This window comes from Gekko japonicus, unplaced genomic scaffold (assembly GCF_001447785.1).
Source record: "Gekko japonicus isolate JY-2015 unplaced genomic scaffold, Gekko_japonicus_V1.1 scaffold1187, whole genome shotgun sequence".
Taxonomy (NCBI): Eukaryota; Metazoa; Chordata; class Lepidosauria; order Squamata; family Gekkonidae; genus Gekko; species Gekko japonicus.
The window spans coordinates 367,612-383,064 of NW_015165860.1; the positions used below are offsets into that span (position 1 = coordinate 367,612).

The 15,453-nt window shown below is 50.9% G+C and overlaps 1 protein-coding gene across 1 annotated transcript in view; it reads right to left on the reverse strand.

Annotated features, from left to right (window-relative positions):
* SHC2 (SHC (Src homology 2 domain containing) transforming protein 2) overlaps positions 1–15,453 on the reverse strand; it is a 36,157-nt gene that overhangs the window by 18,569 nt on the left and 2,135 nt on the right. Inside the window, exons 2-5 of the mRNA XM_015411223.1 lie at positions 8,003–8,073; positions 4,070–4,130; positions 3,598–3,717; positions 919–972 (exon numbers count right to left, since the gene is read on the reverse strand). Coding sequence (XP_015266709.1) covers positions 919–972; positions 3,598–3,717; positions 4,070–4,130; positions 8,003–8,073 — 306 coding nt within the window. The remainder of the gene's footprint in view (positions 1–918; positions 973–3,597; positions 3,718–4,069; positions 4,131–8,002; positions 8,074–15,453) is intronic.

Consider the following 15,453-nt stretch of genomic DNA (forward strand, 5'->3'; position numbering starts at 1 on the left):
CGACAAGCTCAGCCACGCCCCCAACATCAGCAACGTGGCGGCGTCACCTCGGGTGAGCCAGCTTTGGGGGGCGGAGTTCCCCCGGGGCCCGATTCAGCCACGGCAGAAATCGGGCCTCCATAGCGGGGGTTTCCCCGCCCCCCGCCCCCATTTGGCAACCCTAAGCCCTGTGTAGCTTCCCAGATCAGACAAGACCAGCCTAGCCTGGCCATGCTGGTCCACTGCCTAGCCCAGAAACACATCTCATGTTTCCTGCCCTGCTACGTTGGCCTGGAGTGGTCATAGGGTTCCTAACCTCTAGGTAGCTGCACAGGGCCAGCTCACTCATTAGGCGGACTAGGCGATCGCCTAGAGCAGGCCGGCCCTTAGGGGCACCAAACTGCACCCGGCCCCATACTCTGGGAGTTTCTTGATTATTTGTGTTTTTCATTCTTGCTAAAATGCATTTATTTTTGAAAAAGGGGGGGGTGGGGGGGGGGGGGGGGCGCCAGAAGGGATCCCTGCCTAGGGTGCAAAATAAGCTGGGGCCGGCCCTGGTCCTGCAGTTCTCCCAGAATTACAACTGATCTTCAGACCACAAAGCCACAGGAAAACTACAGAGGCCTGTCCTCCTATAGAACACACACCTGAGTGCAGTTTGCCAGCTTGGCACTGGTTTCTGTGTCTTATGCTTTTTGCTGTTAGGCTTTAGTCTGGTTTTACCATGTGCGTTTTTTTCCTTCTCGTCAAAGATCTGTGCTGATTGATTATAAAATTGTGCATCCCTCTGAGCATCTGCTTAGGTGGAAAGGCAGCCAAAATGCTAAAACGGGTAAAATTAAGGGGGTACCCCTTTTGAAACCCCTACATTTCGTTACCACTGTCTCTCCCCCTCCCAGCCTGGCGCCACAGCTTCGAACACGGCGTCCTCTTACTTACCGTATCGCCCCCTGAAGCAAAGGAGATGGATTGCATGTGGTGATTCGCGATGATCTGTGATGGGAACAGACAAGGGTGGGGGTTGAAAGAGCTTTGTGACTCAAAGGTCAGCAGGAGGGGTGAGCAATTCTTCGATGGGGAGGGGACAATAAAGCCCTGATGGGGGCTGGAATTGGTCCTGGGGGCCTTTGGGGACGTGGCTTTCCCTGGGAACACTTGTGCTGCTCAGGCATGGGGGGGGCCCAGCAGAGTTCCAGTCGAGCCACCCTGAGCCTTTCCCGAGGATGCTTCGATAGATCTCTGGGCGCACATGGCGCAAAGGTGTGGGGAAACAACAGCTCACCCCACAGGCAACTTGGGGGTAAAAATCACACCTTTCAAAAATTAAATTTGCACTCTGCACAGGCCCCAAAGCACTGCTTTCACCCCGAAAACTGAATTGGCTACACTTTAGTCAGGGTTCGGAAGACTATAAACAAATGATGCTGCCGATTTTGCTACAGGACCAAATCCATCCAGGATGCCTCTTGAGACATGACAAGACAATGGCCACTTCTCCGCAGGGCCAGGGTACAGGCCTGGGGGAGACGCCATGCGCAATCGGAAGATTTATCCACCCAAACACACCCACAGTGGGTCTACGTGTCTCTGGGGTGCGGGGGACGCGTTTCAAATGTTTCCTCCCTGCAGTCTTGAGCCCTAAATCCTTGTTTCAGTTTTGCTTCCCCCTCCGGAAAACTGAACTTGGGGTTCTTTAATTCTGTGCCATTCTCTCCACTGAATTTTTCCCCCTGCAATCATTTTCCAACATGGTTTGTGCATCCGTATATCAACATTGTGTATACACATTTATTTTATCTATATATATAGAAGACGGACTATCGATAATGTCATGTGTGTGTTTGTGTGTGTGTGTGTGTGTGTGTGTGTGTGTGTACATGATGTTATCAATAGTCTGTCTTTCTCCCTTTCTCATTGGGAATTCCAGGCAGATTACACAGAGGAAGTCAATACAGTCTATAGGATGGGATCAAGAAGCAATGCAATAAGCTATTGTAGAAGTTTGGAACCAATCAAAATTCCAAAAGACAGAACTGAAGTAAAGCTATTCACATGACACATTTCATGATACAAGAATTACAAAGAGGGGGGAGGGGCCGTGGCCCAGTGGAAAAGCCTCTGCTTTGTGTGCTGAAGGTCCCAGGCTCAATCCCCAGCATCGCCAGCTGAAAGGGCCAGATGATGTGAAAGACCTTTGTCTGCCTGAGACCCTGGAGAGCAGCTGCCAGTCTGAGTAGACATGACTGACATTGGTAGACCAATGGTCTGATTCAGTATAAGGCAGCTTCGTGGGTATCTCTCCTTATATATAATTGAATAGTGGGTGCCAAAGTTCTAATTCTAAAATGCACTCCCTTAGTGTATGGCTGATGGCACTGCTTCTCAGCATATATCGCCACCAATCAGAAGGCAAAGCCCGGGTCCCGCCCACACCACAACTGCTGCGACAACCTGGTCTTTTGCATATGGAAGCTGATTGGACTTCACTCCATTCCACACCTCAAACTCCCCCCCCCCAGGCAGTTGGAATGTCAGTTGCATATGGAATCTGCTGTATTCTGGTGGTGTGCAGGTCCAAGATTCATGTTTTAAAAGCAGACTGACACTGTTTGCCCAAAGCCAGAGCACTCTCCCAGAGCCTCTTTCTAGATCTCGTTGTATTTATTTCCACAACGGGCCTTATTTCTAGTATACCTATAAAGGTAAAGGTTCCCTTGCTCGGAAGCCAGTCGAGTCCGACTCTACGGTTGCGGTGCTCATCTCCGTTTCAAAGTCGAAGAGCCAGCGCTGTCCGAAGACGTTTCCGTGGTCATGTGGCCGGCATGACTAAACACCAAGGCGCACGGAATGCTGTTACCTTCCCACCGAAGTGGTACCTATTTATCTACTTGCAATTTCTTGCTTTCGAACTGCTAGGTTGGCAGGAGCTGGAACTAGAGACGGGAGCTCACTCCGTCATGCGGCGCACTCGGGTCTCGAACTGCTGAACTACCGACCTTCCACAGCCGGCAGTTCAGCGTCTTAACCACTTGAGCCACCGCAGCTCCCTAACCTATACTGGACATCTAAATGTGACTTGCATGCAAAAACTGTATGACACACACAGTCAGTACAAACTTGTCTTCAGAACAGTGAGAAACAGAACAGAAACGGCTGATGGAAATAAAAATGAACATTTTAAATGATGAAATAGGGAATATTTGCTACCCTAAAACAACCAGTTTTATAGAAAAATGGTATCCTTTCAATGATTACACCACAACACGTGACATTTTACTTCAAAACAGACACTGTAGGGATTTAGTTCTACTCTGAACTAGATTATTATGCACACTCTGTTTTTCCTATCAACCCTCTTATTGATGTGAAACCAAGTGCAGTAAACTATTTTTTCTACATTTGCACCTGGACACTATGTTATGATTTTAACGATATGTTCAACTATTTAAGCTATTAGAAATATTAATTGCGCTATTTTCGACAAGCTTGCATTTGTTTATATGTACTGCAACAACAGCATATTTTACTGTTTTGCTAAACACTGGGAATTCAATAAAAGTGATTTAAAAAGCCAACACCCCGCCCCCAAGTCACCCTATCTGGAGGAACGTGCCTTACCTGGCGGGTTGTGGGGATCATGAGGTTCAGTCCGTCAATGGAAATATTCACAATGATGCTGATGCCAGCAAAGCGGAGGTTGGTCTTGCCAAGAATGGAGAAGAGCGCCTTGTTAGGAGCCTGGGAAGGGAACGGGAGCAGAGGGGTCAATCCAGCCATCTTTGGGAAATCCCCAAAAGAGCTGTATGCAAAAAAAAACCTGTCATTGAAAAAAAAAACCTCATTTTTATGCATTTGTTTCAATTATTACTGTTTTCCATTGGTTACAATAGAAAAACACATTTCTGGCACTTCAGTTTTCCGTTGACTAGGACTGTGTGCCTCACCCAAGGGAACCCAGCCGTCAAACTTCCCTGCTAATTCAAATTCAAATTCTGCACAAGAAGGCCCGAATTCTCTCACCACGTATCCTTCCATTTGCTTTGTGCAACAGTCTCTGGGGTGGGGGTGGGGTGAGAAAGACCAGACTCACCTTCTTCTTCCAAGTTCCCTTGACCCCTGGAACGGCCTCATAGAGCCTATTGATGGCTTCCCTGCAAGAAAAGTATCATTGCCAGACTGTCATCAAAGGAAAACAGTCTCCATTGAACACCACCACCACCACCCAACAAGATGTTGGAGCATCTGTAAGAAGCGCTGGGGGTCATTTGGAGGTATGGGTGCCAACTCTGAATTGGAAAATTCCTGGAGATTTGGGGGGGGGCAGCCTAGGAATTGTGAGGTTTGGGAAGGGGAAAGACCTTAGCAGAGTTCACCCTCCAAAGCAGCCAATTTTTTCCCATTGGAACTGATCTCAGTCATCTGGAGATCAGCTCTAACTCAGAGATATCTCCAGGCTCCATCTGGAGGTTGGCGGTCCTATGATTTGCAGTTCAGGGGAGACAGTGTGGAGAAGGTAAAACCAATCTCCTCCCTAATGCACCCCTTATCCAAGCTGCCCTCCCACACTGTCCTTTAGCAACACACTGGCCCGTATCACTGAAATTCCTACTGAACAAAGTTAAGCCTTTTTGGTTGTTTTTTCTATATTTTATTTGCATTGAGCTTGTGCGGGCGTTGCCTGCTCTTGGAGCATAATTAATGAAATGAAAAAGACACAGGAGAAAAGAGCAGGGAGTCTCCAGTCTGGGTGACCTCAAGGGTAGAGGAAGCATGGAAGGGATCCAATTGATCCCCACAGAGGTCATTTCGGGGGGGAACGCGGGGGAATGCAGTTCCCCCAGGTGAGGTGCAGGGGGGCGGGGCACATGACGAAGCCCCGCCCCCTGCTTCCGGCCGCCCCGCTTCCAGCCCTCATTCAGCCAGGAGGAGGCAGGAGAAGAGGGAGGGTAAGTTGCTTCCTCCCCACCTCTCCCCAGCCCTGCCTGCCTGGGGCCAGGGAGGGCCTTGGCGGGGCTTCCTCGCACTCCTGCTGGCCTTGCAGGTCCACCGCAGGGCCCCTGATGTCAGGGGGTGTGGCATATGCTAATGAGTTATGCTAATGAGTTCCCCTAGCTCTTTTTCTACGAAATGGCCCCTGGATCCCCAAAGCCGGCCCTGCCACAAAGTGGAGGACTCAGACGCGTCTTGCCTTGTTGGCCAGGATCCCTCGACTGGAAATGAGGTGACCCAGGCACGATTTACATTTCTAGGATGAGAGGCAACAGTCTGCAGCTGTAGATCTTGGGGGTGGGGGCTGACTCGAGCTTAGGGTTGCCAGCCTCCAGGTGGGGCCTGGAGTTCTCCCAGAATTACAAGTAATCTCTACACTTACAGTAGGGTTGCCAACTCTGGGTTGTGAAATTCCTGGTGAATTGGGGGGGTGGGGTGGGGTGGGGAGAGGAGGGGCTTCAACTGGGGTATAAATGCCACCCTCCAAAGCAGACATTTTCTCCAGGGGGAACTGACCTCTGTAGTCTGAAGATCAGCTACAATTTCAGGAGACCACCAGGCCTTGCCTGTACCCTATGCTACAGAGACCAATTCCCTTGGTGTAGTGCAGACTCTAATTTGGGAGAACTGGGTTTCATTCCCCACTCCTCCACTTGCACCTGCTGGATGACCTTGGGCAAGCCATAGTTCTGTCAGAGCTGTTGTTGAAAAAAAAGCGGTTTCTGTCAGAGCTCTCTCAGCCCCACCTACCTCACAGGGTGTCCTCCTCCTCTCCTCCTCCTCCTCCTCCTTCTTGGAGGTAATGGTGGTTTTGGTGGGTGGACTTTATGGCATTAAACCCCATGGAGGTCCCTCCCCTCCCCAAGCCCTGCCTTCCTCAGGATCCACTCTTAAATCTCCAGGAATTTCCCAACCTGGAATCGGCAACCCTAGCTTCCACATTCAGGCCGGTTGTGGGAGAGCTCTGCCTGCCTCTCCCTTCATCTGCACATAACTTCACAGCTGCCTGGTGCATTTGACTCCAGGGTCATCGGGGTCAGGGGGTGGAGGGCCAGAGAGGCGCATGAATTATGCAGGGCTCTTCAGGTTCCCGGGGAGGGGGGGGGAGGCCTCTCTCGTCTCCGGTTACTCAGGATCGATCCGCTTTGTGCCTTGGTGAAGGAAGGGCTGCCCCATTGTCGGGGCTTCTCTCGCGTTCCAAGCCTTGCAGGGAAGCTAGCCTCTTTGGAAAATGCTCTTCAGCACCGCCACCTTTGCCTTTCCCAGCTGGCCCAAGGAGCTCTTTGGTGGAATCTCGGCAGGGTGGGTGGCTGCCAAACAGGCACAAAGGCGGGCCTACAACTGAGAGTCAGAGGTGGGAGTGGAGGGGGCGGTGAACTCCCCACTCTCCCACTTTCCTCTTGCAAGCTGGGAAAAACCCCTGGAGATTGGGGACTGGAGGGAGGGGTTTGAGGAAGGGAGGGGCCTCAGCAGGGTCCATCAAAGCGGCCATTTTCTACAGGGGAACTGATCTCTGCAGTCTGGACGTCAGCTGTCATTCCAGGAGATCCAGGCCTGGTCTGGAGGGTGGCTGGCAATTCTACCTCCTGCGGCTGGCTCCCGTCCGCCGTTTCTCGGCTCTGCAGCCTGCTGTGGCCCTTCCACTTCCCCTGCTGTGCTCACCCTTTGCACCTGTCCAGTCGCCTCACCTATTCCACACCTCCAATCATAGGAGAGGTGGATACAAACCCCACCCTCAGTGGACTCTTCTGATTTTTCTGTCAAGTTACTGGGTTCGGTTCAGACCCACTTTAGCTCGTTCTCCTATTAAACCTGTGCTTTAAAGCATCACAGAACATTTAAATCTGTTATTTTATGTACCTGCATCTTATGCCTGTCATGGTATCTCCAGCTTAGCTTGCTGGCAAAGGGGCAGAGAGCTCAGCCATTCGGCTTGCGAGGCCTTAGATCTGAGTCACCATCTTGCAACCCAAACAGCACAAAGTCTGTCCTTCAATATGCGGGATGAGCTCTCTGCTTTTTAATTCAGCTGCTTAGGTTCTGCAAAACGTATGTTAGAAATCCTGCAGAGGAGCCAGGAAGAAGTGTGGATGCCCATGAAAGTTTATCCTCAGTATAAAACTTTGCTGGTCTTAAAGGTGCCCCTGGACTCAAACCCAGTTTAATGTGAACGTTTTTGGCAATATTGGGAGTATTGGGGGGGGGGGATCCTCTTTTCTTTTTTACATTCCTTGTAAAGAAACATGACCTATTCATTTCTTGAGCCTTTTCTTGTTCTTCTTCTCTGTTCTTATTCCCTTTTATTCAGTGACATCACAATGCACCCAAATCTGACAGTATTTTGATGTCAACCTGTTCACTCTGTGGTCCTCTGCTGGCTGGAATCAGTCACGCAACAGATTCACAAAGCACTGTCTTCACTCTCCATTGCCCTTGGTGCTCATTGCACTGGCAAACCTGATTGGCTACCCAGCACTGTGGCAGCCTCCAGAGGTCATTGCGTGATGCCTGATTGGTGGGTTCTCTCATGTGACTAATCCAAGAAGCAGGCTCTTGCATCTCTGTCGCCCTCCTTCCACACCTGATCTGAGCTCTCGTTCAGTGGCTGAGATTAAAAAAACTGCTGAGGAATGGCAAATGGCACGTGTGCAGTCACACCGGACCACCCTGACCTCAACAGGTCCTGGCAGCAGGTACATGGTTCATTGCTCCATAGGCAGGCCCATAGCCAGGATTTGTCCGGGGGCATTTAAATTAAAGTCAATTAAATTAACCTGTCTTTTCCCAGGTCCCATAAAGCACCCCCCCCAATTCCACAGTGGGAGGGAGAGGGAAGCCGGAGGGCAAGCCATGGCGTGGGTGCCACTGCTCAAAAATAAGGTTTCTGTCATGGCTATTTGTGGGGCGGGGCTTTTAATTAAGGGGTCAGTGCCCCGAAGTGCCCCACTGTAGCTACGAGCCCGTCTATAGGTGAATTCTGGTAACTGGGAAAGGTAGGGTCAAGAAAAAGCGAGATCAGCAAGCGAGTCCTTACTTGGTGACTTGTGTCCGAGTGTTGAAATCCAAAGACCTCATTGAGCGCAGGATCTCAATGCATCCCATGTACTGAAAGAGGAAAGCGAGGAAAAACAGGTGAATGATCCAAGCCATACCTTAAGGGCCACCTGCTGCCCTGGATACTCCCCTGTGCCCTTCTGAAGAAACCCAGCTTGAATTGCACACACAGTCTCACACATGCACACACAATCACAGAGTGCTTACTAGGGCTGTGCATTCAGCTAAATCCAAGCCGGAAAATATCCAAAAACTACCTTATCAGTATTTTCTAGATATTCTTTCAGCCAGATATAGATTGGGACTGAATTTCAGCTATCCAAAATGGCCAAGCCTGAAAAATCCAGAAAATATTTGGGATTTTTCAGGACCACTGGATAGTCAAAGTTAAAGGCATTGCAGTCCTTTTAAATGCCTTCTGGGTGAACTCGCCACTTGGAGAAGGAGTTTAAAGAGACAGCAAGCCCTTTGAATGCCTTCAGAGTTCAGTCATGGAGACCTTTGGCGGCTTGGAGAACCGTAATCTCTTTAAAGGATCGTAATCTCTTTAAACGCCTCCCCCCCTCATTGAAACCAATGGAAGATGGGGGCACCTTTGGGGGCCCACAGAATTGTACCCCCCGGTCCAATTTTTTAAAAAACTTGGGGGAATTTGAGGAGAGGCAGCAGCCTCTCAAAAAAGGTAAAGGTAAAGGTAAAGGTTCCCTTGCTCGAAAGCCAGTCGAATCCGACTCTAGGGTTGCGGTGCTCATCTCCGTTACAAAGCCGAAGAGCCAGCGCTGTCCGAAGACGTTTCCGTGGTCATGTGGCCGGCATGACTAAACACAAAGGCGCACGGAACGCTGTTACCTTCCCACCAAAGTGGTCCCTATTTATCTACTTGCAATTTCTTGCTTTCGAACTGCTAGGTTGACAGGAGCTGGAACTAGAGACAGGAGCTCACCCTGTCTTGCGGCACCCGGGTCTTGAACCACTGAACTACTGACCTTCCACAGCCTGCAGTTCAGCGTCTTAACCACTTGAGCCACCGCAGCTCCATCTCTCAAAAAAACAGCCCCCTAAAATGGTCACAATAGGGTATAATGGAGCTGAAAAAAATCAGAATTTCCAGATATTTACCGAATCAAAATACCACACCAGTATTGGGACTCAGGAATAGAGGAGGAGGAGGGAAAAGGAGGAAGAGGAGGAGGAGGAAGAGGAGGAGAAGATGGTGACTGGATTTATAACCCGCCCTTCACTCGGAGTCTCAGAGCAGCTTACAAACTCCTGTGTGGTAGAGGTGGGGCTGAGAGAGCTCTTTCGAGAACTGCTCTTTCAAGAACAGCTCTGACAGAACTATGGCTTGCCCAAGGTCATCCAGCAGCTGCATGTGGAGGAGTGGGGAATCAAACCCAGTTCTCCCAGATTAGAGTCTGCGCATGTAACCATGACACCAAACTGGCTCTCTATTGGGAAATACCAATATTTGGGGGGTTCAATATAATCAAACTCAAAAACTACCGGGGTGGGTGGATTGTACACCCCTAGTGGTTACAAAACAGCTGCCTCACCAATTCCTCCAAGGCTCCTGGCAAGCCTCTTCCCAATCACGCTTCAGGAAGTTCAAGGCAGGGTGTTCCTGCTTAATTTGCCATGGGAGAATTTTTACACAGATGGGAGTTGTGCTTTGTCTTCTTTTTTTTTTTAAAGCTGAGTGCTGCTGTTTGAATATTTGAATTGCATACATGGCTGGATTTTTTTAATTGCACTTCTATGATCCTGTCAAACATATTTGAAAGCCCCGCTGGGCTGCAAAGCAGGATATAATTCTGCACAATTAAAACATAAATAGGCCTTCAGGGTCAGGATTGGTTGCTTGGAGGGTGGGAAGGAAGAAGAGAGGGAGTCAACTGAATGTAGAGGCAAGCAAGGGGGGTCACGCTTGTGTGAGCGGAGCCACCAGTGCTTGAGCTGATCAGACTGAACAGCCGGCCCAGCTTTATAGTGCCAAACTGGGACACCAACTGGCAGCAGCTGCTGCTGCTGCTTCTTCCCAGAAGGCCAAAGATGAAACCCAAACCTCGTTCCACCCAGCACCATTTTATCTGTTCAACTCTACCTGGCATTCTAAGACGCCCTGAAGATCGTGCCCTGAAAAATCACTGCCCATTTGTTTTTGTTTGTTTGTTTTTAACAGCTGCCTAAAATAGAGTTCTGGAGAACTTGAAAGTTTGCACACTATTTTGTGTTATTTTAGCTGACCTTAAGCCAGTTTGGTGTAGTGGTTAAGTGCGCGGGCTCTAATCTGGGAGAACCGGGTTTGATTCCCCACTCCTCCACTTGCACCTGCTGATGTGACCTTGGGTCAGTCACAAGCTCTGGCACAGCTGTTCCTGAAAGAGCAGTTTGTGCCAGAGTTCTCTCAGCCCCACCCACCTCACAGGGTGCCTGTTGTGGGGAGGGGAAGGGAAAGGAGTTTGTAAGCCGCTCTGAGACTCCAAGTGAAGGGCGGGGTATAAATCCAATCTCTTCTTCTTCTTAATACAAGGGTCCCCCTTTTTTGAGCCTGCGGGCACTGTAGCGGGCACAGATACAAAACGCAGGAGGCGGAGCCAGCCACAAAAGGGCAGGGAATGAGGTTATGCATAACCCTGACAGTAACTCTGCAACTTTTCAGGGAGGGTTTAATACCTTACTGCCAATCAGCTGTCCAGCGGCCTGCTAGGCAAAACCCTGCCTGGCCCCACCCACTTTCTAGAAACATTCGATGAGCACCAGGAAAAGTGTCAGCAGGCACCACGGTATATGCGGGCACCACCCTGGCGGCCCCATCCTCATAAAAAGGAATTGCTTTGCTTGTGAAGCCTTGGCACCTCATGTCTTCTGAGTCATGGGCAGTGTTCCCTCTAAGCTGAGTTAGTGTGAGCTAGCTCACAGTTTTTTAGTCTCTGGCTCACACATTTTTGTCTTAGCTCAGGAAGGATGGCTCCAAAGCAAACTATGCAGTTAGCCCAATCGCTCGCTCACAAATTTACTGCCAGGAGCTCACCAAGTAGCATTTTTGCTCACAAGACTCCACAGCTTAGAGGGAACATTGGTCATGGGAGGTGCTTTCCCAACCTCAGGCGATTTGCAGTGGTGGCGCCAAGGAGTTGGCATGTGGGATGTCACGGCTAACCGGAGTTTGATCAAACCACAGTTTATTGTGTTGTCTGAATGCCATCTCGGATAGAATCCTCTCCCTAACCAGCTATGGGGGGGGGGGTTTCAGTGTTTCCTCTAAGCCTAGTTAGTGTGAGCTAGCTCAGTTTTTTGGCCTCCGGCTCACACCTTTTTGTCTCGGCTCAGGAAGGAGGGCTCCAGAGCGAACTAATCTATCCAGTCGCCAAATCGCTCGCTCACAACTGTAATGCCAGTAGCTCACAAAGTAGACTTTTTGCTCACAAGACTCCATGGCTTAGAGGGAGCATTGGGTGGGCTATGTGGTGAGGGAAGCGCTGTCAAGTCACAGGTGACTTACAGTGACCCCACAGGGTTTCTAGGTGTCCGGGGTCAGAGGCATCCACCTGGGTATCCCTGTGCCGGCCCAGGGAGGGGCACAGCCAGCCAGCCACCGTGGCAGGAGAAGACACCAGGGATTGCCCTGCTGATGTCCACCTCACCCCACAGCCCACAGCCACAGTGCTAGCAACCAGTGTTCCCTCTAAGCTGAGTTAGTGTGAGCTAGCTCATCGTTTTTTAGCCTCCAGCTCACACATTTCTGTCTTAGCTCAGGAAGGATGGCTCCAGAGCAAACTGATCTATGCAGAAACCAACTCGCTCGCTCACAGCTTTAATGCCAGTAGTTCGCAAAGTAGAATTTTTGCTCACAAGACTCCACAGCTTAGAGGGAACATTGCGCAACCAGGGCGCCTCCTACAGTACCTCCGGGGTGGGCTGTGGGCACGCAATCAGCTGTGGTGGGGAAGCCAGTGGCAGCAGGACTACCACCCGGCGCAGCTCCAGGAGCACCCAGGGAGACAGGCATGCCTTCTTCCCTGGCCGGGAACAGGAGGGCAGCCAAGACCCAACTGGCACTGGCAGCAGCCAGTCTGCCGAGGCCAGATCCTCCAGCCAGGCAGACAGAAGTTCCCCCACCCACGCTTCCAGCACATCTGGCCTGTCTCACACCAAGGCGGGCCCAAGAGATGCCAAGGAGTAGGTGGGCAGGGGGAGGAGCCCAGGGTGGAATTCCAAGGCCCCTGACCAATGGGAATAGGCCCAGCCTGATAGGCAGGAGCAGGGCCAATCAGCCAGGAAAGGAGGAAGGGGCCGACAGGGACAGGAAGCTATAAGGAGAGTCTGAACGATGGGCCGGGGAGGAAGCGTGGCAGCTGATCTCCAGGCTGTGTGAAGGGAGCAGCTAGCCAGGGAGGAAGAGGAGAAGCAGGGCCAAAACTCCCTTTCCTCCCATCTGAGGCCCTGAGGACTCACACAGTAAGGTCGCCAGCAAGACGGTGCAGGGTGGCAGCCTGCAGGGAGACCCCACCAGGGCATGACCCCAGGGCAAGAGGTGTTCAGAGGAGGTTTGCCATTGCCCACCTCTGTGTCCTGGGCCTGGACGTCCTTGGTAGCCTCCCATCCAAATGCTGACCAGGGCTGACCCTGCTTAGCGACTGAGATCTGATGAGATCTGGCCAGCCTGGGCCATCCAAGTCAGGGTGGGGTGTTAAATAGCGATGTTCCGCTTTAAAAAGCATGCTTGCCATTGACGTAGGATGCCGACGATATCTCGAGGCTGATCTGGATATGTAGGTTGGAAAATTCTCAGCAAGCCTTTGAGTCTTTACCAGGATGTTGTTATATTAAGTTTGAAGGATCCAGGCCTTGGAGAGCTTGTCTTCCTGTCCAAGCAAATCTACCTTTCTGAGGAGGGGCGGGGTGGGGAACCGGCAATTGGGGGGAGGGATTTTCCAGTGAAGGCAGGAGAGGGCTCAGAGGCCTGGATGGAGCAGCTTTTCCTGCAGAGGTACATGGGATTTGTAGTTTTCTTTGTCTTAGTGCAGTCCGTTTGTACCAATCTGATTTGTTAGCTGCCTTGAGCATACTCATGGAAAGCTAGGCTAGAACTCTGACCTGACAGACTAAGGAGGAGGCCTAGACGGTTCCTCCAAGACCTTAGCTGATGCCACCTCTGCCCTCCACCCTTGTTGGCCCCCCAAAACCCAAAACTGACCCCACTGGGCAGATTTTTCTATTTGCACGGGAGCCAAACTTTGGCTTGTAGGTAGAAAGGCGGCAAAGTTCATTTCTAGGAAGCACATTCAGCACCATGGACAGCACACAGCAAAGGGGCAGGAAATATTCTCCCCTTTCTCCCAAATTACCCATTCCCATCCCCACACATATATACAAAGAGTTTGGTTCTTTGTTGTGGAATGGCCTCCTAGGACAATACCCTCCCATGAATCCTGGCCTAAGATTGCAGTCTAATGCACACTTACGCAAGAACATAAGAACATAAGAGAAGCCATGCTGGATCCGGTCAATGGCCCATTCAGGCCAACACTGTGTCACACAGTGGCCAAAACCCAGGTGTCATCAGGGGGTCCACCAACAGGGCCAGAACTACAGAAGCCCTCCCACTGTTGCCCCCCAAGCCCCAAGAATACAGAGCATCACTGCCCCAGACAGAATGTTCCCTCTATAACTTGTGGCTAATAGCCACTGATGGACCTCTACTCCATATGTTCATCCAATCCCCTCTTGAAGCTGTCCATGCTTGTAGTCACCATCACGTCCTGTGGCAGTGAATTCCATCTTTGGGTGAAGAAGTACCTCCTTTGGTCTGTTCTAAGCCTCCTGCTCCTTAATTTTGTTGAGTGCGCATGAGTTCTTGTATTGTGAGAAAGGGAGAAAAGGACTTCTTTCTTGACCTTCTCTATCCCATGCATAATTTTGTAAACCTCTGTCATGTCACCCCTCAATAGTCATCTTTCTAAGCTAAAGACCCCCAACCTCTTTAACCTTTCTTCAAAGGGAATGTTTTCCATTAGTTGTCCTTTTCTGCACCTTTCCCGACGCCATAATATTTGGGAGCAACGTTGTGGAGTTTAAATTCTGAGTAAGCCACCAAAGGATCTGTGGCCTGCCAGGGCTCGTACTGAATGATACATGCACAAGCAACATGCTTATGAGAGAATGCTCATGAAAGCTGATCTCTCAGGCCGTCACCACATGGCTATTGTTTGCTGGCTCATTTCTCCAGCCTGCGGAAGGCCTGGAATTCTATTTTGCCTTTCCCTTGAATCCCACTCAATAAGAAAATGATTTATAATCTGTGCGGGGCAGGGCTAGAGGAGAAAAGGAGAGAGAGGCTCCCAAGGTTTACTGCTCTAATTTATCTGTCAGCGTAAATGAGCCCTAAATTAATTAAGCACAGGGGGTGAGTTCAGCACGGCCACCATCTAATTCACTTACGAGGGCTCTACTCCAGAAGGAGAAACAGGGCTGCCATTTGCAAAGCTTGTTCTTTCTGTGGGTCAAAAGCTCGCCTTTCTGCTATCAAGAACCACACTTCAGTGCTTCCTGGTTCACTGAAGGGCCAGCGCCTTTCCAGAGCTAGGGACAAGGAGGCTGTTTGCGTCTCACCAGATCACCGGGACCTGGTTCTGCAGATCACATGCACAAGACACCTTTGATGCCCCCCCACTCAGACGTCCCCCACAGGTGCGGGGGTGGCTCCATCTCACCACTTGCAGTTTGGTTGCCTGCACAGAGGGTAATGCTGGAAAGTAAGCAAGAAGCTATGGGGGGGGGGGTGAGAAGGAGAAGAAGCAGTCAAAGTGGCCTCCTCTGGGAGCGGGCAGGTGAGTGACCATGTTGGTGTGTAGCCCTGAAAATGACTAACAGTGGCCCCGAGAAGCAGCCCCAAAGAGCCCTGGGAGGTGTCCGGGCCTTTGTTCTCTGCCTGAGGATGCTCCACTCTGGCCTTGGTGATCACTTGGCTTTAAGAAAAGGTCACCGGGAGTCCCAGATTTTGCTGGGACCTGGTTCTGCAGATCACATGCACATGACACCTTTGATGCCCCCCCCCACTCAGGTGTCCCCCACAGGTGCAGGGGTGGCTCCATCTGACCACTTGCAGCCTGGTTGCCTGCACAGTGCTGGAGAGTAAGCAAGAAGCTATGGGGGGGGGAGTGCGAGAAGGAGAAGAAGCAGTCAAAGTGGCCTCCTCTGGGAGCAGGCAGGTGAGTGACCATGTTGGTGTGTAGCCCTGAAAATGACTAACAGTGGCCCCGACGAGCAGCCCCAAAGAGCCCTGGGAGGTGTCCGGGCCTTTGTTCTCTGCCTGAGGATGCTCCACTCTGGCCTTGGTGATCACTTGGCTTTAAGAAAAGGTCACCGGGAGTCCCAGATTTTGCTCAAGGTCAGGTCTGCCTCTTTCTCGACTTCCTGCAACCTCTGATG